At 44.7% G+C, this 22,669-nt stretch overlaps 1 protein-coding gene and 1 pseudogene across 2 annotated transcripts in view; one reads left to right on the top strand and one right to left on the bottom strand.

The window, feature by feature from the left end:
* The first annotated feature begins 309 nt into the window (after positions 1-309).
* Positions 310-22,669, top strand: part of GXYLT1 (glucoside xylosyltransferase 1) — an 89,017-nt gene continuing 66,657 nt past the window's right edge. Inside the window, exons 1-2 of one of the 2 annotated variants that reach the window (XM_086919476.1) lie at positions 342-700; positions 22,373-22,465. In XM_086919476.1, the coding sequence (XP_086775602.1) occupies positions 477-700; positions 22,373-22,465 (317 nt within the window). In that variant the 5' untranslated portion in view covers positions 342-476. Of the gene's footprint in view, positions 701-22,372; positions 22,466-22,669 lie in introns of both variants that reach the window. The other variant, XM_086919480.1, reaches the window with a different exon arrangement.
* Positions 12,845-13,275, bottom strand: LOC147751355 (histone H2A.Z pseudogene; annotated as a pseudogene).

Below are 22,669 nucleotides of genomic sequence, written 5' to 3'. Positions count from 1 at the left end.
ACCCTCTTGTAAATAGGGTGATAGTTTTATTTCCGCTTTTTTAGCCAAAACGTATTGTCTGTGCAAATGCGTGTTTCTCTCTTATTTGGCCACAAAATGTCCCGTTTCTAATGTATAGATCGCAAGTCCAGCATCATACAATATATAATATATCAAAAAATGTCCCTGTTCAATGCCCAGGTGCACAGTAGATCCTGTAGAACTGAGCATTTTACCTTTCTGACTGACATCTGGATTCAGTGCGCAAGCAGGAGGTTGTCACTTGGCACTGCAGCTCTGAAGTAGTACTGGCTCCGCCCCTTTCCTCTCACCCGCCTCTGACACCTCAGAGGCCACCCGCCCCCTTCTTGCCCTATTACTTGTTTGGGGTCGTTGCCCGCACGTATTCCCGGGAGCGTACCTCCACTCCACGCGGGCGGGATCGCTACCGCTTGCCCGGAGTGCCGCTCTCCCTTTAACCTGCCGGGCCCGAGGAGATGCGACGTTATGTGCGGTTGGCGCTGCTCTGCTTGCTCGGTGGACTCTGCTCACTTCTTTACGCCGCGTTCTGCCAACTCGCAGGCTCCGGGCACGCAGCGGCGGCCAGCGGACACCTTCAGCGCGACTGGATGCTCCAGAGGGCTTATGTAGGCGGAAATGTAAAGCGAGGACATGGTGCGGCAGAGCTCGAGACTAATCACGGAGACCATCATCGGCGAAGGTAAATGCCGCCGCAGAGCAGCTACAAACACCCTCTCTGCTATCAGCAACTCGGACAGCAGACATTTTTAAATATTACGCTGTGCATCAGGGCGGGGCGAAAGGTGACTGCTGTGCGGCTCCATTTTAAATCCTGGCAAACCTGTCGCTGTTCTATTGGAAAGGGTTTCTCAAAGCATGTGACGTGATGCCAGTATTAAAGATGGCTAACGCCTGACCCCAATGTGACGGAAGGCGATTAAAAGCGCATTTTAAACCATAGACACAATTTGAGGGAAACAATAGATAATTGTTATTACAGACGTCTAGAAACCAGAACGGTAACTTTCAAACTGGTTGGTCGAAGAAAGTGACAGCCTTGAACGTTAAGCTACTTTAAAAAGAGCTGTGGGATTTATGACATTTCTACATCGCAAGCTGCGCTATGCTAATTTATTATGGTCTATTTAAAACCTTGGAACAAAAATCAACTGAAAGGCGTATTTTTAAGTCGGCATCAAAGTGTTTTAATATTTATAAATTAAGGGGAGATACCCGATAAGCATGAAACAAGTGTATTCTCAGTCGACCAACCTTTATACCTTCTACATGTAATAAGGTTTGGACATGTTCAGCCTTTCACTTGCATGCGTTTGGATCTTGTTTACATTGACAGATGAGCACACTTGCAGCGACGTGAATGAACGCTGCACAGCCACGAAAATGAGACGGGTCTGTGGCCAGCTTCTGGCTCTAGCGCAGAAATATTCGTTTCTAGTTGCTATACATGTGACAGTTCTCACATGTCTACCTTTTGTGTATCACTTCTCTTTCTCCTTAAGTGGAATGGTTAGTTGTTAGTATTTATCTGGCTCACACAACCCCTCAAAAGGCGCAAGAATGGTTTATGGATGGGTGAAAAACTACTCCTTAGGCGCACACATGTTATTGATTTAGTCTAGGAAAAGACTTGTAGTTTATGTCCTTTAGACTTCGTCCCATGCACTTAGTATTATTCATCTCATTGAGTTTATAGTAGAATAACTGCGGAGAAGTCGTGTGTGTGTTGACAATTTCATGTATTTGCGTTTATAGGATGCTTAACAGTATTAGGAACATTATCATGCATAAAGAATATATTATTTATAATGCTGTTTATGGTGTGGGTGTCATGCCATTAGAGCATACTTGTTAGTGCCATTGGTTGTGGTGATAGTCTACGTTACTTAGAGCATCAGAGAGAGATGTAGACGTTGAGAGGTTTAGTATACATTTGTGTTTTGATAGCAAATCGATATTTAGGAAGAAAGATTCATACATATGATTGTAGTTCATGTAAATTCCAGCAGTACCTCATTTACAACTGTAATGCAGTGTGTAAAATTATGCAGCATTGGTTTCAGTTTCTTAGATGGCTTTGATAATTTTTGTTGTATTATAGCAGTACAACTCCAGGTGGTGAAGCAATACCCTTTTTAGGGTTTTTAAAGTACAGCTGTCAAACAGACCTGTTGTTCAAAACCTACATTGAGTAGGCTTTGAGTCCACGTCTTTGTTTTTTTTTCGAACAGCCTTCTTCAGCCTAAACTTTAGTGCTTGAATTGAAGCTTACAGGACTACGTTACAACTGTATTCCTGCTGGCTCCACCATGTGTGTTCCGGGCTGATGCGTTTGCATGTGAATCCCAGACCTATTGGATTTGACAGTGCTTGTTATTTCCTTGTGCTTATTCTATTTGTGGATCAATTTCAATGGGTTCTGCTATGGTTAAAGTTGTTGAGAATGAGGTGCTTGCAGTCTCAACAACAGGCTTGTATGTGTGATGTTGGAGGGATGTCATTTGAGTTCAGTTGTAAGTATTTTGCTTGTACACAATAGGAATCTGTGATTCCTAGTTTATTGACGGCCTTAGCAGAAAAAAGCACATCTTCACCATCCTTCTTCATTTCAGGTGATTCATAATCATCATTAAATCTTTATTCGGCTTTATATCCATAAAAGCACTGAACATCCATTGCAGTGAAATTATATAAAATACAAATACATAAATAAGGTAAAAAATATTTAATCCCCTAACATCAGTGCAATGTACATGTACAAAGTTTAAAGGATAGAATACAAAATGTGCATATTGTGGCAGACTACATAGGATGACACTAGACTGCATGTGTTTTGTGCTTGAGCCTCGACGTGTATAGCAAAAATCGTGAGACTGCAAACACTGTGGGTTGTCTAACATCACTTCTGAGGATCCTAATGGCTACTCCATGGTCTCATATGCTCAGGGTATGGCAAATTGGGAGGATTCATTTATTTCCCTACTCCGCCTATACAGGAAAAAAAGTACAGCATGTTCAAATGATTCAATAGTCCGAATGCAAAATTGACTAAACCCATCAGACTCCCTGGGAACACGCTGCCATTTAGCCATTAAGGAAATAAGCATTGGAAATGCAATAGGTCTTACATTTGTTGGGAGCTGGAGCTATTGTTATTATAAATGCCAATGTTTTTACCTATGCGATAGATATGTCCTCCCCACCTTAATAAAATGAAAAGCTCAGTTGTGTTTTTTTTATGTAGTACACCTGCAATGGTGCCCTAGAGTAGGGAGTGAAAATGTCAGTTCCGACTCCAAAATTAAACAAGCAGTGTTGTGAGGGTACAGTACCACAGGCTTTCACAACGTTTCTCTTTGGACCTCTTTAGGCCACATATGGTACTTCACCCTGCAACATGGGTAGGCAAAGGATATGACCAAATAGTGAGGGCTGTCGACTGGTGAGTTGGGGATCCGTGTTCGAGTTTGCTGTCAGGCTCAACATCCTGTCATAATGGGCTAATTTTTTAATTTCCCCGAGCCCATGGCTAGTTGCGCTATGTAAATAAATGCATTTGTAAAGTAAACATTTTTAGCACAACAGCAGTGGCCTAGGAGGAGTGGTGGGGGCCTGCGAGCAGTCTTGTGTGAGGAGGAGGCACAGGGAGATTAAGGGATATAAAGCAACCGAAGCCATACTGTGGGAAGGTGGAGGGGGAGGCATGGGAGATAAAGTGACAGCAAGCAAATGATGCGGCAAAGTTTCATTGCACAAGTAAACAAAACAGTTAACCAACAAAGAGGCAGGCAAACTAAAAAAAGAGTTCTCTCTATGTATAAACAACTTGAACAGAAGGAACATGTAAGAGGGGCAGTGTTTATGGGTGAATACACAGTTCCAAAAGGAGGGACTACTAAGTGTATACACCAATGACAAGTTCGTATTTCCAAAGGTCAGCAACAGGAACCAATGAAAAGGATAGGCATTTTTTCAAGCCTGTATCCTAGATACAGCATGTCTCGAAGAGATAGCACAAGTGCTGCCTAGACAAGACCTAAAAAGTGGCATGGTTGCTATGATACAGCGCACAGGTCACCCGACCAAACACAATGCACACTCGGGCCCATAAAAAATAATTTTCATATATATTTTAATCAGGTAACCTACACGCTGATATCAGCAATTCAGTTTCTTCCTTTTCTTTTACCGTGTACCTGACTTACAAATCCTTGTAACAGGTACCTAAGCTCTCAATGGATCAGGAGCTAGATTGGGAGTAGGTAGACAACACTAAATAACACGCAACATGTGAAATAACAGTTGTACTTTATAATAACCACAAACGCAAGAAGTTTTCAAAACCTTTATCTAATTCTCGATTTCTTCATGTTCCATGAGCCACAGGTTTATACAGATCAAACTGTCTATTGCTAAGATTAAGAAGATAGTATAACTATGAATTAAAGTAAGAAACATTTAGAAACCGAAAAATAAAGGAAGGGGAAAAATAAGGAACATGCTAAATTTAGATCAGCAGACTTCTCAACTTCACTAAAGGCGGGTAAGAAAAGGGAACATAATAGTCCAAGCAGACTTTCGATTATCACTAACGGTCTATAAGAAACAAAACTTTGTTTGATTCGTATTCACTAAAGGGAGGGGAACAACTATGTATGCATATGATTCTGCATTTGACTAAGGGTAGGGAGAGAATGGAACATGCTAATACACCAGTTTGCACGAAAATCTTATTGTAGAGAAAAACAGGATAAAGGATAATAGGCAATTTGCTTTATTCAGGAAAAGGGAAAGAAGTTTAAGCAAAACAAACACCCACGCAAAATTTTATATTTACCTAGGACAAAATGAAGACCAACCCTGGCCACGGGTCGGTTGGAAAAGGCGGGAAAGGACCCTCAAGGACTTAGGCTGCCAGTAGGCAAGCAGGTACAACTCATGGACAGTCAGGACAGGATAACCTCAGGATTTGGATCAGGACTGGGCTCACCAAAGGGTACGACCAACATCTGCAGCTTCGGATGCAACGCCTGCGCTACCCCCTCTCTGCACGGAATCTGCCAATAACCCCGATTTGGTTCGTGAATCTCCCAGCAAAGTGCTTCGCTAGCACTTAAGGTTTCTCAAACTCCGGCTGAGTCTGGGGAAATTACAGACAGAGTGCTCCGCAGCTCTCTGTATCAATCACCTATAGAGTTCGTTGGGTCAGTGACAGGTCAGCTATTCGGACAAGTCGGACAATTTCTCTAGCTAAACCTAGGCAAATTATACTGTTTTCGGGACAATGTAACACCCACAAATGTTGCAAGTGAAAGGTTCCCTAATTTCTGATTGGGCAAGAGAGGTGGTTAGGTCATGGTACCTCCTAAAATTTAGACTTTCTCAGACTTAATATTCATTTTCAAACCCACCCCTTACATTCAAGTTCCCATGGCAAGAGAAGTTTTAGCAGACAATGGGGTATACTGTAAACTTATACAAATGTAGCAACTGCAGGTACAAGTCAGCTTCTTCAGCTAGGTTAGAGTGCAGGTTCCCAGGAGCATCTTGGCTTCGGCTGCCAGCTGGCTGGGTTCCACTGCTGCATGACTTTCTTTCCCCCCATCACATGACTGAATCTATACGGGCTTCAAGATGGAGTAGCAGCGCCTCCCAGACTGCCCCGAAGATGGTACATGAAAAGTAAGCAAAAACAATTTAGAAACACAGGAAAAATATGAATACACTGTATACCTTGAATGGCTATACTACATCCCTTACTTTATAATAACTATAGCATTAGGAGTTAAGCAGAACAAAACGGCTTTGCAAAAGCAGCAGTGCAAGCACGGAGCATGTGAAAAACAAAGCGGCCATTTTAGCAATACTGCGCATTAGCAACAAGTTCCCGCCAGAACTGCAAGTGCGTCACATCACGTGGGTATGACCAACGCATGCGCAGACTAGCTTCCCGCAAAGCAGCGACCATATTAGAAGCAAGCGTTATTACTTTTAGTAAACTCATAGGCAAGTGTCTCTGGGACACCCCCGTGTAGTGTAAAAGTGCAATATTAGTAAGACCTACATATTGAATTAGCTTCTTAATGTTATCCGAGGTTCTTGATAAAAGCAGTCGCGTCACATGGGAATACTTGCTCCATCAATCCCCTCTTTGATGATATTTACTATCATCACTATAAATGGAACCAGATGCCAACTTGTCATAATTTTCCCAATTCAATCTCCTCAATCATTCGATGCACTTCTTCTTTCGTTTCTTTATTAGGGTGAGAATTTTTCATCCTTTTATAAATTTGATTATTGAATTCCTCCAGTTCCAATTCATCCACATTTCTCTTCACTCCTCTCTTATTCACAGTATACTTTTTCTGATGTTTGCGACATTTGCAACAAATGAATATGATAAACACTACTATACTTATACCCATGATTAGCAATAGTATTTTACTCAAAAGACTTTTCCCTGGGCTAGAAAACCAATGACCTACAGAGGAGAGACCATCAGTTAGTCTCTTCCTGGCACTGTCAACTTCCAGTGGTTTGAGCTCTTTTTCCAAATTTGTAATATTCCTCACATACCTTTTGATCTCCACACTTTTGTCAGGTATGTAAGTGCAACAATGTCGCGCTTTCAACATTCTACAGACTCCGCCCTCTTTCGCTAATAAGGTGTCAAGAGCAAGCCTGTTTTGTAAAACCATAGATCTGATCGCAACCATCTCGGTATTGACCATCAGGAAACCTCCAGCAGTGTCAGTAGATAACAGATCCACTACTGTTGACAATTTGCAAATTCTGTGTGTATTCAGAGTCACTCCCACTGCAGGTATCAATGCACTAAAAATATCTCCTACTATTTCTCCGGCACTTTTTCTTTTTGTGCGTGCTAATTTGTTAGTCTTTTCAATGCATCCAGTGCTTTCCCCCACATTGTATATCTTTGGAAAGACAATACCAAAGTAACCGCTTCCGTACCAATGGTCCGGTAATTTGAAGTAAGCCTTATTTCCCCATATAAAATAAATTCCAGGAAACACTGGCTCTGACCCATCTTTGAATCCCAAACCCCCAATTACCTTATAATTATGTTTGCACTCACTGGAACCAATGAATATGTTATTATAGTAACTAGTCATTTCTCTGTGAAGACAAAGTTTCCCCTTCTTTTCGAAATCCAGCAACAAAGCAGCATTTGCTCTACCATTTGAGGTACTCTCTATATTTTCTGCCCATTTAGGAACTTTCTGAGTTTTATCTTTGGCTTTCCTTTGGAAAATTTCTCTTCTCTTCTCTGCCATATCTAGAAATTCTTTCTCCTTCTCATGTAGAGAGCAATGTGTGCGTCATCTATGTTAATTTTTCCTACAGTTCGAAAATAATCACCCGTATATTTAGCTACATCTCTAGTCGTATGTACAGGATTCAGGTTTCTTCGAACAGGAAGTTCAGAAAATGTCACGTCAAAGTTTGAGTAATAATACTGTAACGGTCCTCTTCTGTAAAATAAGCTAGTCAGTATACTACAGGAAATTCCATAGGTTAAGGGTAAGTGGTGGTAAGTCACACCATCAGCTACTGAAGTGGGTAGCTTCATGCAGACATAACAGTCATCTATTTCCATTGTCTCTACATAATGTACTAATAGGTTTGCAAAAACATTTAAATGAGTTTTGTTCCGGATTTTGTTAAAGTGTAAGTCTTCCTCATCTGATGCTTCTAAATCTAGTTTTGTCTGTTTCAGGCTAAGTGGTCTGTCTAGTGCATCTAGTCTTTTGTGGTGTATTTCTAGTATGTGATTCTACAGTGTCGTCCGGTAAGTTATTATTGGGGTACAGACTTGGGTTTTCGCTCATCATAGAAGGAATTCTAGTCAGTCCTATCCAGAGTATCAGAATTAGTGCTATACTACATACACATATTTGACAACATGTTTTGCAACAATTACGCCTAGGTCTTCCATTTACACTGGAATCAGACATTTTGGCTCAAAAGAAGTTTTCCAACCCCTCTTTGTAACTTTATACAGGTTTTCTTACACCGAGCAACTTCAGGTTTGCTCTTCTTCTTCAGTGCTCTGATTAGCAATCACTTCTTCGTCACTTTCGTCACTTATATCAAGAGCTTCAAATTCTTCCAATACCAGAAAAGTCCATTCAGGATCCTAATATTTACTGTTTTGTCTCTTTATTCAGGCACTTTTTCTCTTAGGCTTGGTTCCAGATTTCTCATTTTCTTGAGAAGCCTGTTTCCTTTCCTCAAGCTTTTCCTCTACAGTTTTTAGTCTTAGTCTCAGTCTTTTGATGAATCTTGGTTCACTTTTCTTTTTCTTGAATCTTTTGACTGGTACTGTTACTGGGCTCTCTTCTAGTGATCTTTTATTTTCGTTCAGTTGTGGCACCTCTGCTTCGATGGTTTCTTGTTCCCTATCTGTCTGACTAGTTCCAGGTCTTGGGTCTGTTTCTTCTGCCTGGTAACTAAGCTGGCCTTGTTCAGGTGTATGCTGGATTTGACTTTGTTTGATCTCAATTTCTTCTTCCTGAACACATTTATCTATTTCTATCTGATCCTGTTCTAGCACTTCGAACCCTTGGTTTTCTTCCGCTTGAACCTTTGCCCTATTTTCTAATTGTCCCTTCTCAATCTCAGGAGTTCTTGGAGGTGTGTCGATAACCTGTTCTGTCCCTATCTGACCGTCCTCATTATCAGATTTGACATGGATTTCGATGATCTGATTATCTTTTTCTATTCCTGTCTCGTCCTCACTATCCCACTCTCTAGCTAAGTAGGTTTGTCTTCTGGTTCTTATGGGATCAAATGCCAGGTCGATTACTGGGACCCATTCATCTTGACTGGTGCTCGGTTGTTCGTCATCAGCTACTTCAGGACCAACGTCAAGAGACCCCTCAGTTGCACAACCTTCAGCCTCAGTTTCTTCATCTTCAGTCACTCTTTTCGTATGACTGGCATGGATCCACTTCGGCACACCCGCACACTTCACCGCTGTTTTGGTAACAAGAATCACTTGTCTCGGTTTTCCCCACTTCGGTGCAAGGCAACTCGACCGGGTGTGTTTCTTTAGCACAACCCAATCCCCTCATCAGAAATGCTTAGCAGGTTGTGTCCTGGTACCCATGCTTGTCGCATTACTCTTCCCATCAGTATCTCATGAGGGCTCAGGCCTGTCTTCCGTTCTGGAATACTTCTGATTCCCATCAGGACAAGGGGCAAAGCGTCTATCCAATTCATTCCTGTAGACTCACACATTTTTCCTAATCTGGATTTGATAGTGCCATTCAGTTGTTCTACCACTCCAGAAGCCTCTGGGCGATATGCACAGTGCAATTTTTGGGTAATCTTGAATGCTTCACAGAGCTGGCCTATTAATTCATTGTGAAAATGCCCACCTCTGTCCGATTCAATTGTAACTGGAAAACCAAACCTAGGTATCAGTTCCCTTAGCAACAACTTGGCTACAGTAATGCCATCATTTTTCTTTGCAGGATAAGCTTCTACCCATTTTGAAAATAGGCAGACAATGATAAGGACGTACTTCATTCCTCTACAGAGGGGTAACTGTATAAAGTCAATTTGTAATCTGACAAAGGGACCTTTTGCTTTTCCGATTGTACCTGGTAAAACTACAGTTTTCTTCCCAGGATTAAACTGCTGACAAGTTAAGCACCTCTGGCAGAGTGCCTCTGCAATGTTCCTGAATTTCGAATTGTACCATGTCTGTTTAAAGACACGAACCATAGCATCCCTGCCTATATGTCCATCTCCATGTACTAGCCGGGCCATAGGAGCAAGCAAGCTGTCAGGCAATACAGGCATACCATCAGTGTAAACCATAACACCATCCTCACTCCTTTCCTGACAACCAGACTTTCTCCACCTTCTCTTTTCCTTTGGTCCTGCTGCGTTTTGCAAATCTTTCAGTTCTTCCCTTGATTGTACATCCTCAAACACCATAAGTTGGCAGCTGTTTCCATATCCCCCCAACTTGATGTTGACTGACATTTGATACCGTGCACAATATTGGGCTAGTTGGTCAGCATATCGATTACCTGCTGTCACATCGTCATTGCCAGATTTGTGAGCAGCACACTTGACCACTGCCAGTTCTTTTGGTAACTGGATTGCCTCCAGTAGCTCCTGTACAACCTTCCCATTTCTGATAGGAGTACCTGAAGAAGTCAGGAACTCTCTTTGCAGCCACAATTGGCCAAAATTATGCACAACCCCATAGCCGTACTGGCTATCCGTATATATGGTTGTCCTCTTATTTTTCCCAACTTTACAGGCTCTTGTCAAGGCAATTAATTTGGCTACTTGTGCAGATTTGACTCCAAACAAATAGGATGCTTCTACTGCACGTTCTAATGTGCACACTGCATAAGCAGCACTTAGGCCTCCTTCCTCATGTCTTAGACACGAGCCATCTACAAACAGTTCGAAGTCCTCAATAGGCAAAGGCATTTCTTTAATGTCTGGACGTGGTTTTGTACTGAACTCGGTCAGGTCTATGCAATCATGCTTGACCTCTCCCTTCACTTCTGCAATGAGGGAATCTGGTAATAGGGTAGCTGGATTTAATATGTTACATCGAGTAATGGTTACATTTGCTGCACCCACCAGAATCCTTTCATACTTAGTCAGCCGACTAGGAGTGAGATACTGGGTCTTAGATCGGGTCAGTAAAATTACAACTGCATGTAGAACATACACAGTTACAGGATGTCCCATAATGATGGATTCACTCTGCTCAAGACTCATGCAAGTTGCAGCTACTGCTTTCAGACATCCAGGTAATCCAGCAGCCACTGGATCTAAGGTAATAGAAAAATATGCCACAGGCCGCCTAGTCAAACCATGCGCTTGGGTCAGGACTGATAGTGCACAATTGTCTTGTGTGTCACAAAACAATGCAAATTCTTTTGAGTAATCAGGCATTCCTAATGCAGGAGCTGTACACAGACAGTCTCGTAATTTGGTAAAAGCTGACATGCTTTCCCCATCCCATTCCACTGGGTCCTTTGCTCCTTTCTTTGTCATTTTTAGGTTTTGACTAGCCAATGCTTACGAAGTAAGCATTCGCTAGAAAAAACTTAATGATGTGTGTGTGTGTGTGAGGACTGGACCGTCCCCACTCGCTCATTGGCTAGCTCCATAAATGGAGGCTAGCCATTGGGAGACGGGCCTGTCCGTCAATGCCGGACCAGATTCGGGGGCGTTCCCGAGAATTTTTGGCTTTTGGCGACGTCACGCTACGTCAGCCAAAAGCCCTCGGGAACGCCCCCGAATCTGGTCCGGCATTGAGCCGGCACCCGCCTTCCTGCTTGCGTGAGTGCTTTGTTTTTTTTGCCGTGTGTGTCTGTTCCCGCTCCCCCACCCCCCCCCTCCGCTGTCAGTGTGTCCGTGTGTGTCTGTTCGCGCCCCCCCCTCCCTCCGCTGTCAGTGTGTGGCCGTTCCCGCCCCCCTCCCGCTCTCCGTGCCTTTCCGCCCCCCTCCGTTGCATTGTAAATGCTTGTTCACACTTGAAAATCGGTTTCGAAAGCGCGCACACACGCTTCCCGAAATGTTTAAAGAAAGCTTTGTCTTCTAGTGATAATATAGAGGTAGTGCTTGTTTGAAATGTTTTTATTTAATGTAATTGTTGAAATAAGCTTTGTGTATGACTTTTCTTTTCTGTATTTATCTTAAGCGTGCTCACACTGACTTATCCATACGAAAGAAAGCTTTTCAAATGCTTCGAAAACTCGTCATGAAAGGCTTCCCTTTCCTGCTCTTCTCGACTATTCTTTGAAGTGTGGCTTTTACCTTCAGGCCTTCGAGCCCCCGTACACCGCCCTTTCTTATCACCCCTTGAGGTCGGGAGGTCGGGCGGGGGTCTCACATCTTTTTCCAAGGCTTGGTGCCAGCCGCGGTTCTTCAGATGGAAGCACATATATTAGACGGAGCACACCCCTGGTGCTCAAAACGCTGCAGGCTGCACTGCATGCTTTTCAAGCCACACCGCATGGCGCAGAGAACACACATTGATTCAATGTATTCATTTAGTGATGCACTGCTGTATACCGAAAATCAGCTCCAGTGGGTGCCTGGGCATCCTGGATTTTTGCCAGTTCATGATAGGACGTTGCCAGTTTAATAATGCATTTTCATATGTAGCACTATATGATCCGCTTATTCCGTTTCTAGGCGCTGTAATTAACAGGTGATCCTATTGCCCAATTAATGGTACTCCGGGTACCGACCGTGGGAGGACAGACTGCTCAGTGGCCTTTATCAGCGTGCGGACTTGACACTGCAAATCAATGCACATCTCAGCAGCAATGATCTTGTTTAATTCCAAACTGTCAGCGGAGCAGCAAGTGGTCACACACAGTCCTACGCAAAGCAGGGCCCGGGAGCCGTATGCGGCCCTCCTGACCTTTACTTGTGACCCCCAGCAGAACCACTGCACTGGGCTGCTGCTCACCTGATCAAGCAGTAACATTCAGGAAGATGTGCAATGAACAGGCCAGCATTTATTTACACTAACTGGAGTAAAAGGGAAGAAGCAAATAAGGTTTCCTACACCTTTTAACTTTAGGAACCTATACCTTTAAAGAAACATTTTGCAACAAAAACTGTAAAAATATGATAAAGGCTCTTCAAAATTCAAAATTGTGTATTTCACCACGCAGATGTGTTTCACATTAATACATCAAATTATATCACTGAATTCAGCAATATTTTTTAAAATGACAGCTTTAAAACGGGAAGGTAGAAAAATTCATGCCTCTGCCCACCTGACAAAAATACCACTAATGAACTAAAAGGCAAGTCATTGACGTGTAGATATATCACTGAAGTTAACTGCATTTGTGTGTTGCTGCTCTTTCTTCCCAATGAGACACTTGTGGATGTGTGGAATTACACCACCACCAGCGATAGTTGCTTTAATGAGGGAGTCCAATTCTTCGTCACCTCTGATAGCAAGCTGCAGATGGCGTGGGGTGATTCTTTTTACTTTCAAGTCTTTTGATGCATTACCAGCAAGCTCAAGAACCTCGGGGGTTAAGTACTCGAGGATGGCGGCGCTGTACACGGCCGCTGTAGCCCCCACGCGTCCGTGGCTGGTGGTCCTGGACTCAAGATGTCTGTGGATACGGCCCACCGGGAACTGAAGACCGGCCCTCTGTGAGCGGGAAACAGCCTTTGTCTTGGTCTTCCCGGAGTCTTTTCCTGCTTTACCGCCAGCCATTTCAAAACACTCTTAAAGGCTACAGGTAACTCCTAGGCTTTGATGCTTTGATTTTGGAATTACATTGGCTTGCATGAGACAAGTGTATTTTCTGTCTGATCGCATGCATGACAATCGGAAGGCATTTTACTTTGTCTGTGCGAGATTAGAAGAACTATTGAATGTGGTCTGCCCCCACTGCCCCCCCCCGACAAACCCTGTGATCTTTAGAAGACCACAGCAGCTGCTGACCATGGCTATGCCTGAAAGTGAGCCCTGGCTTTTCAAAGTAGAACACAGTGTCTGCTGGGACTGTTAGACCATACTTACAATGTTAAAAGGAAAACTACAAGTTCCAGAATGCAATGCACGGTTGGTTGACGTGCAAACACTAGTTAGACGTGTCACAGGTGACACGGACTGCGCGTTAGCTGTGCCTTATGTGCAAAACGAGGAGTGCTTAGAAACATTGAACACGGGTTGGCAGCGCTACGTTAAAATAAAACTGCTCGTACTTTTGGTGGAGGCGGAACAGGAGCTGTACGTTTTGTTAGGAAGACCGCCCCATCTCCCTGCTGCCCTACTTGGGCAAGGTGCTGGAACGCTATGTCACCATGATACTCAGCACCCATGTAGAGGCCAATGGGGGATTGGCTTCCCGCCAGGCTTGCTTTCGACCTAGGCACTCGACTGAATCAGTCGTGGTATCAGTCCTGGACAACCTCAGGAAGGGCATGGATCATAACAAACACCAGGCCCTGGTACTCCTCGATCTCTCGGCCGCATTTGACACGGTAGACCATACCATCTTACTGTCCCGTGTCAAGGCGGCTGGAATTGAGGGAGCAGCCCTGGTGTGGCTTTCCTCCTTCCTGAGGGACCGCACTCAGGCGGTCCGGCTCGGAGATTTTACAACCACCCCACTCCCCGTCACGTGTGGTGTCCCCCAGGGTTCTTCCTTGTCCCCCCTACTATTCAATCTTTACATCTTCCCCCTCATCTTCGCTCTTCAACAGCTGGAGGTCACCGTGTTTAACTACACGGATGACCTCCAGCTCATATTTGACCTATCCTCTACTCCCCTCTCTGTCTCCAGCTTCCAGCACACCATGACATTCATCAGGGACTGGATGAACCACAACCATCTCAAGCTGAATCCGGACAAAACCGAGCTGGTTCTTACCGGAGGTTCTTCCAGTCCCTGGAACTCTCTCTTCTGGCCCCCCACCCTTGGTCCTGCCCCCACTCCTTCTACCACTGTCAAAACACTGGGGGTTAAAATGAATAATCAGCATTCCCTCCACTCTCAAATCAGCTCCGTGGTCTCCTCCTGCTTCCTCACCCTCCGAACTATCCGCACTGTCGCTCGTTTCTTCTCCCCTCAGGCACTCAAAATGATCATGGGCGCTTTAGTCATATCACGACTGGATTACGCCAACGCCCTCTACAATGGCATACCTGCATACAGTCTAAGGAGGCTACAGGTGGTCCAAAACCAAGCCGCCCGGCTGGTTTTTGGTCTCCCACGTTACCACCACTCCACACCCCTCCTCAGGGAGCTTCATTGGCTCCCGACCAAGAAACGTTCTCTGTTCAAAACCGCCTGCATGGTTTTCCAGGCTCGTCAAGGCACCGCGCCCGCCTTCATCTCCTCACTAATAAAAGAATACGTTCCCTCTAGACAACTCCGTTCCTCCTCCAAGTCCCTCCTCCAGATCCCACGCTTCAGACGCAAAAAGTGGGGTGGGTCTAACTTTTCCACCTTGGCCCCCACTTTCTGGAACTCTCTTCCAGACCACCTACGCGCGTCTACCCACTATGTATCCTTTCGTAAGGATCTAAAAACGTATCTTTTTAAACAGGCATTCCCAGTGTAATCCTCCTCCCCCGGCCTCAATCCCGGGCTCCACTTTCATCTCTGTAGCCAATCCCTTTTACTAGCGCCAAGAAACCGTTCGGTCCACGCTGCGCTTTATAAATGTTTTAAATTAGAAATTATGTAAACCTCCGCCTTTTAATGAGGCGCCCCCTGCCACGGGCCAGGTTGTGAGATCAGGGGCCCCGGCCCCCCAGGGGGCCAGTTGATAAACCCTGCACTGTTTCTGATGGGATCATCCTGCCCCCTGCCCACATCTCTCTTGATCCTATTGTGCTGCCCACTGTCCCTACCACAAGCAAGGTCTGGGAACCACTTCCCAACTGTCCCCTGCTCATTGGCATGCCAATTAGGAGGACACAATGACCGCAGGAAAGATAATTAAAGGCGGCCCCGGATTACGGCCCGCTCAGGACTGTATTCAGAACAATCGCAGGACTGCTTTTCAGCCTAATTCCTAATTCATTTAAAATGTCGAGTTCAGGAAGTCTATCTGCCTGCCCCGGTACCCCGAGTTCAAATCCCGGGTGCGCGGCTTGCTGTCCCATGTATGTGCACCAGTGGTGAAGTTGCTCAGTTGGTTTTGCACCTTGCCACATATCAGAGTGTGTGCAGATAATAATTCAAGCGCCACCGGAGCCACCTCTTGCTTTTATCCTCCGAGTTGTTGCCACGGGCCCTTACTTTCTGCCGGTGCCCTCGCGTATCTCTGTGGTCATGGAAGCCTGGAGGGATTAGCAATAGTCTGATTATTTTTTTGCAAATGCCTGTCCTCTCCCAGCCTGTCCACTTCCAGCCTGCCCTTTCCCAGCCTGTCCTCTCCCAGCCTTTCCACTTCCAGCCTGCCCTCTCCCAACCTGCCCTCTCCCAACCTGCCCTCTCCCAACCTGCCCTCTCCCAGCCTGTCCCCTCCCTGCCCTCTCCTAGCCTGTCCTCTCCCTGCCTGTTGTCGTGTCCAGGCAGCAGCGTGCACTACGTCCCTGAAGTAACAGCCCTAAAGCAAGCAAGAACTGCGCCCCCCTCCCACCAATCCCTGTTAGGTAGTGGAAACTGTCCAAACTGGGGTGCGACAGCCCCTCTCACCTTTCGGCCTGGTACCACTGCACCAGCCGCACTACTTCCCTACTGACCGTTCTCCACTTCACCCCCGTCTAAATTACAATTCATGCTTGTGACCCTTTTGCCTGCTTGTGCTTGTTTTCATGACCCTGTTGCCTGCTTGTGCCTCCGTGTGCCCCTGTTGCCTGCTTGTGCCTCCGCGTGCCCCTGTTGCCTGCTTGTGCCTGTTTTCGTTCCCCTGTTGCCTGCTTGTGCCTCCGCGTGCCCCTGTCGCCTGCTTGTGCCTCAGTTTTCGTGTGCCCCTGTTGCCTGCTTGTGCCTCAGTTTTCGTGCCCCTGTTGCCTGCTTGTGCCTCCGTGTGCCCCTGTTGCCTGCTTGTGCCTCCGTGTGCCCCTGTTGCCTGCTTGTGCCTACGTGTGCCCCTGTTGCCTGCTTGTACCTCCGTGTGCCCCTGTTGCCTACTTGTACCTCCGTGTGCCCCTGTTGCCTGCTTGTGCCTCCGTGTGCCCCTGTTGCCTGCTTGTGCCTCTGTGTGCCCCTGTTGCCTGCTTGTGCCTCTGTGTACCCCTGTTGCCTGCTTGTGCCTCTGTGTGCCCCTTTTGCCTGCTTGTGCCTCCGTTTTCATGCCCCTGTTGCCTGCTTGTGCCTCCGTGTGCCCCTGTTGCCTGCTTGTGCCTCCGTTTTCGTGCCCCTGTTGCCTGCTTGTGCCTCCGTGTGCCCCTGTTGCCTGCTTGTGCTGTGTGGGTGTGTGTGGAGGGCTCTGTGTGTGTGGGAAGCTTTGTGTGGCTGTGTGTGTGGGAAGCTTTGTGTGGCTGTGTGTGTGGGAAGCTTTGTGTGGCTGTGTGTGTGGGAAGCCTTGTGTGGCTGTGTGTGTGGGGGGGGGGGGCTCTGTGTGTGTTTGTGTGTGTCATTTGCGAGAGATAAGGCTAGTGGCATTGTAAATGACAATGCCATTTATTTATGTTAAAAAAACATAAATAAAAATAATGTCAAGAGCAATGCCAATAGCTCTAACTTTAACAAAGGCAAAACCATTGCATTGTAAATGCTTGTTATTAATGGCTTTGCTAGAACTGCAAATCCCACAATCCACTGTCTACAGTATCCTACAACCCCAATGAAAGTTCTGATCTCTTTCTGAGTATTGGGTAGATGCATGTTTCTAATTATCCTGATTCTTTCTGTGGTTACTTTCCTGATACCTTTCTCTATCTGGTGCCCCAGATATTTCACCGAAGACGTACAGAACTGCAATTTGTCTGGTGATACTTTATGCCCTCCTTCACCTAAATGGTTCAGTAAAGCAATGGTGTCAACAACACAGTCTTTCCGACTTTTAGACGCCACCAAGAGGTCGTCTATGTATTGCACCAGGACTGATTCTCTAGGTAAGACCAAAGATTCGAGGCATTTTGCCATAATCTGAATAAAGATTGAAGGACTCTCTGTGTACCCCTGAGGGACACGATTCCAGACGTAGACATGACTGTCAAATTGAAATGAGAAAAGGAATTTGCTGTCTGGATGCAATGGGATTGAAAAGAATGCGTGACACAGGTCAATGACGGTGAACCATTCAGCATTCCATGGAATTTGGTACAAGATCACAGCAGGATTTGGTATAATAGGACAGCAAGGAACGACGATTTTGTTTACCTTGCGCAGGCCCTGCACTACTCTGTACTTGCCACTCGGTTTCTTGATTCCAATTGTGGGTGAATTACAAGGACTGCTCAATACCTCCTGTATGATGTTTGCTTCCAATTATCTTTTTATTTCGATGACAACCCCTGCCTTTACCTCTGCACTCATTTTGTACTGTTTGGTATTTGGGTAAACTGCATCTTCTCTTATAGCTATTTTAATTGGGTCAACATTTGCTATTAATCCTACATCCTTTCCAGTAAAATCCCACAGGGTCCAATCAGTTTCTTTAGCAGGCACTTTTCCTTTTAAATACAGTATTACTTGGTCATACTTTCTCATCACCTCCCCTGAGGGGGCTCCTGTCCTTGGGTCTCTCGCATACTCCTCACTGGGCTAATCCACAGCAATTTTACATTCTGTCCATAAATCCACGGGAACTGCAATGTCAAAGAACCCATCTAGATTTTTCAGGAGACATTTTTGAACCTTAATAAATCTCCCAACCTGCCTGTACCATTCTACAGGTTTTTCTCGTAATTTTGGGAAATCATTTGTGAATGACACAATATCCTGTCGGGACCATGGAACATGTATATATTTTCCACCTGGCACTTCTCTCATGGGATACAATGTTTCAGCCTTGTCAGTTTCTTTTAGGACATATTCAGAGGACACGCGTCTGGACCTACTGTCTTCCTTTTTCTTCGCCCACCTTGTTTTCCATTTTTCTAGGTCGCCCCATTTCTGTAACAGGTTCAGCAGTTCTCTTATCTGCAACTTTTTCCCTGACACGTTCATGTTTTCTACGTCTTTGTCAGAAAATTCTGCTCTGTATGGTTTCTGCAATACCTTGGATTTGCTGACATCTATTCCCATATTATTTGCGGTGTCCATCAGTTTCTCATGGAACACTGGTATTTCTGGTAAGACTTTTACAGATGAACAGTAGCTCATCCTCACTAAGGGTGTTCAGCCTATCTAATCCCACATTTCCAGCCATCAGTTCTTCCAATTCTATTCTTAACTTGTAAATATCTAGTGGTTTTAGCTGAGGATTTACTTTCTCTAATTCTCGGGTCCATCGATCTATTTCTTCTGGAGTCAGTACCGTGGCACTTCGAGTACCTGTAGCTGTTTCTATCAGAACTTCTCTGGCACTCGTCTGAGTGTTCTTCCTTGGTGCACTAACTTCCGGTTACCTTATGGGCAAATCCATCAGTGAAATTACAGATTCACATTCACTTGTCTGGTCATCGACTATTAAGGGCTCCTTTCTTGGTTGCACTACAGCTGGAGTAATAACTGGAGTCTTTGGACTAACCTGTCTATCCCCATAAAGAGGAACAACAGGGCCAATAGTTACTGGAATTGTCAGGGCTTCAGGAATTGAATTTAACTGCTATGTTTTCTGGATAAGTTCATTTCTCTGTTTAGCTAAGGCTTCTCTCTCTCGATCCTGTAAAACCTTTTCAATGGAGGTTTCATGTACTACTTGTGGAATTAAAGGTGGATAAAGATTCGGGGCAGTTGGAACGGTCGTACTTGGTCTCTCACCACAGGACGGTCTTTAACATGGAACAGTTGTATCGGGCATGCTAAATCCCTCATTACCACTAGGCCTATAACCTGGACCTGCTGTATCAGATGCACTGGCCCTTCTATTACTGGAAGGCCTAAAGAATGGATTTTTCGAACTCAAAGACCTAGATTCCTCATCATATGGCGGTGGATTTTTCATTAATAAATCCTCCAAATATTCATCTTCCGAATCACCCGCAGTCATTAAGTGTCGGGTTTTCTCTGTCCTTTTCCCTCCTATGGGTTCGTCTACAGCACGTACTGGAAATAGTCCTTCTACCATCCTATTCTGTCTCCACTGTTTAAATTTTTCTCTCGGGTCTCCCTCTGATTCTTCGTATAAAATGTTGCTATCCCTTTATCCATTCTGGGTCTGTCTCTCTCAAAGGCCTCAATCTCCCATTCCTCTAGGGCCTCATATTGTGTCAGTCTTGGTCTGGGGTGTAAGTCATTCATTCGGGTTCTCAAATTAAACAAAATTCTACCATTAAAGGTACCATCTAAAGGAAAAGCTAAAACTCCGTCATCTTTAGTATATTCCACCCAATTTTCCAACCATACATAGGTATGATACCCTTTGTCAAACATCATAAACAATGCGGGAGTATGGTGGTGGAATGATTACACCTTCTCAAGTTTTTATGGGCTTATCTTTCTTGAAGTAATTTTTGACTCTGTCTGCGAAAGTCATTTTTCTCTTGCTCCCGTACATTCCGTCTAATCTACGACCTTTCCACTGATCTTTCGCAAACCCTAAGTACCTAGGATCAAGTCGAGTCTCGGGATTAAGTGAATACCACATATACCTCGTAAAACCTAACTCGGGCTTAAAGTACGTACTTTTGTTTACAAATTTTTCTTCCAATGCTAGCGCGTCTTGTAGATTTCAACAACCAATCAATACTGTGATTGCAAGCAACTTTAACCAATGGGTGCGCAGCCTTTTCGTGAGACGCGGTCTCACGCTCCGGCACTCACCCCTCCTTTACAATTCCAGCTCCGTTACACACCTACTGTTTCGACCAATACTAGCGCAGCACAGAGTGACGTCAGCGCAGCTCCGCGACTGACTCCCTCCTTCACAAGGTAACGGACACTTGATTTCTTTCTTAAAGTGCAAGTGCTCTATTTAGTTTACAACGTATAACATTCGCCACTGTACTCGAGTGTCTAGAAAGAAAGATTTGTTTCACTGCAAGTAAACTTCTTCTGTCTACTTTTCATACACTACGGATAGACCCTCCAGCCTACCCTTCACGCAAGCATTAGAGAATCTGCTACTTCTTTGACTCATCCACTCTTTCCGGGATATATACTAAGTTCAAAGTTTCACTAGCGAGCTCCTTTGCTATCACTCAAGCTCCGACGAACCTACTACTCCTTCCTCGTGTGACCCTTACTAGGTTATATTGCAGCGGTCACGCGCAGCGGGCTCGCCGGACTCTCGCCGGAGTCGCGCCAGAGTCCAGCCCTTCTGCGCCCGTCCGCGCTCGGTCGGGGTCAGGGGCCTGGCCTTCTGGTCGTCGACAGGTATTTTCCTCTAGAGATCTACTAGATTTGGATACTGGTAGGCAGATGTTAGATCTCACCATCATGACTAAGCTAGAAGATTTGAATATTCTTCGACCGTGCAGGGGGAGGTTTGGGTCAGTCCCGCCTTCTCTGAAATTAACCAGCCTAAACACAAGGTCACTGCAAAAGCACCATCTTGAAATGTTTACTCTTCTTCAGGATGAGGACATTGATGTTTTAACTCTCACGGAGACATGGTTGGGCAAAAATTCCCTGCCTGACATTATAGCTGCCCTTTCCAACGATTATGATGCAGTATGACACAATCGTGCGGATAACGCCCGGGGTCGGGGGGGGGTAGCAGTTCTGTTTAAAAAAGACCTAAAGGCTGTTAAAATAGCGGCTGAGACCGTAGAACTAGCCGACATACTTGGAGTGAGATCACTCTGAATAATTCATGTCTAGTGATTTTTACAGTTTACCGCCCTCCAAACTCCACCTCAGCATTCAATGACTTATTTGCCCCTATTATGTCTGATTTATGTACATGATACCCAAAAATTGTGGTAACCGGGGATTTTAACATGCATTGGGATAAAGCCCAGAATGACCCGCCAACTCGACACCTGGAAAATACTATGTCCTCACTTGGTATTAGACAGCTTGTAGATGCCCCCACACATGTTAAGGGGCACACCCTTGATCTTATTTGGACTTCAGACCCAAAGGTAAACCTTGTGGACATTTTACCCTGTATCTGGTCGGACCATCACTTGGTGAACTGTGAGATCCCAATTGTAGGTTGTCCGTCCCAAAAACCTCCAAAACTGAAAAAAGTCCGGCAGTGGATAAAAGTTGATTCACAATCCTTGATAAGTAGTCTTCCTGATCGTGTCCAATCATTAGCCTCTAGTGGGGATTTAGAACAGGATTATAATGACATAACGCGGAATCTGAGTCAGGCGATCGACCAGGTAGCACCTGAGAGACTACAAAAGCAAAAGGAGTAGGAAAAGGTGCTCCATGGTTCAGACTCGATATAGGTGTATTTTCTGGAGTCATTAGAAAGGTTACTTTTTGTAATTGGTCATGGTTTTGTGTTTTCACTTTCTTTCATTCATGCTTTGATGTCTGGCTTTTATTTTTGTTTGACATTTGTGTTAATCTAGTTGACATTTGTGTTAATATAGTTTGTGGATTAAAGGTGTTACAATTCATGTCAAAATTCTTGGAAATGTTTTGGAGCACTCCAGTATTTTATGGCATTGAAGAACAGCTTCCTGCAACATCACTCGTGGTCTTACCGTTCGTGTGAAAAAAAGTTGTTTGCAAGTTGATATGCACATTAAAAGCCCAATTGCTCCTATGCAAGTGCAATATAAGAAATGATCTGTAGAAAGCTAAAGGAAACTTGCTGAAATAATTCATGTAGGTTTGTTTGTGTTTTATGTTATCAGGTGTAAAGATTTATCAGTCTCTAACTGGAATCCCTATTGGATGCTGCCCTCTGATGTTTGTGGAATGAACTGCTTTTGGGAAGCTGCATTTAGGTAGGCTATATCGTTACCCAGACTTACTACTTAATTGATATCTCAGTGTAGAGAGAAAGACACTACAAAAGATGTATCATCAAGTTAGTGATTTGAGCAGCAGACATGGTGTTTTGTGGAGGCTCATTCTGGGACTTGCAGATGGTTATCATTGTTTTCCCTTTAGACTCTTAGATTTCTCTAAATGTTTGATTTAAATTTTCA

This window comes from Lissotriton vulgaris, chromosome 1_1 (assembly GCF_964263255.1).
Source record: "Lissotriton vulgaris chromosome 1_1, aLisVul1.2, whole genome shotgun sequence".
NCBI classification, from domain to species: domain Eukaryota; kingdom Metazoa; phylum Chordata; class Amphibia; order Caudata; family Salamandridae; genus Lissotriton; species Lissotriton vulgaris.
The sequence above is the reverse complement of the archived record's forward strand: the minus strand, read 5'-3'. Positions and strand labels throughout refer to the sequence as shown.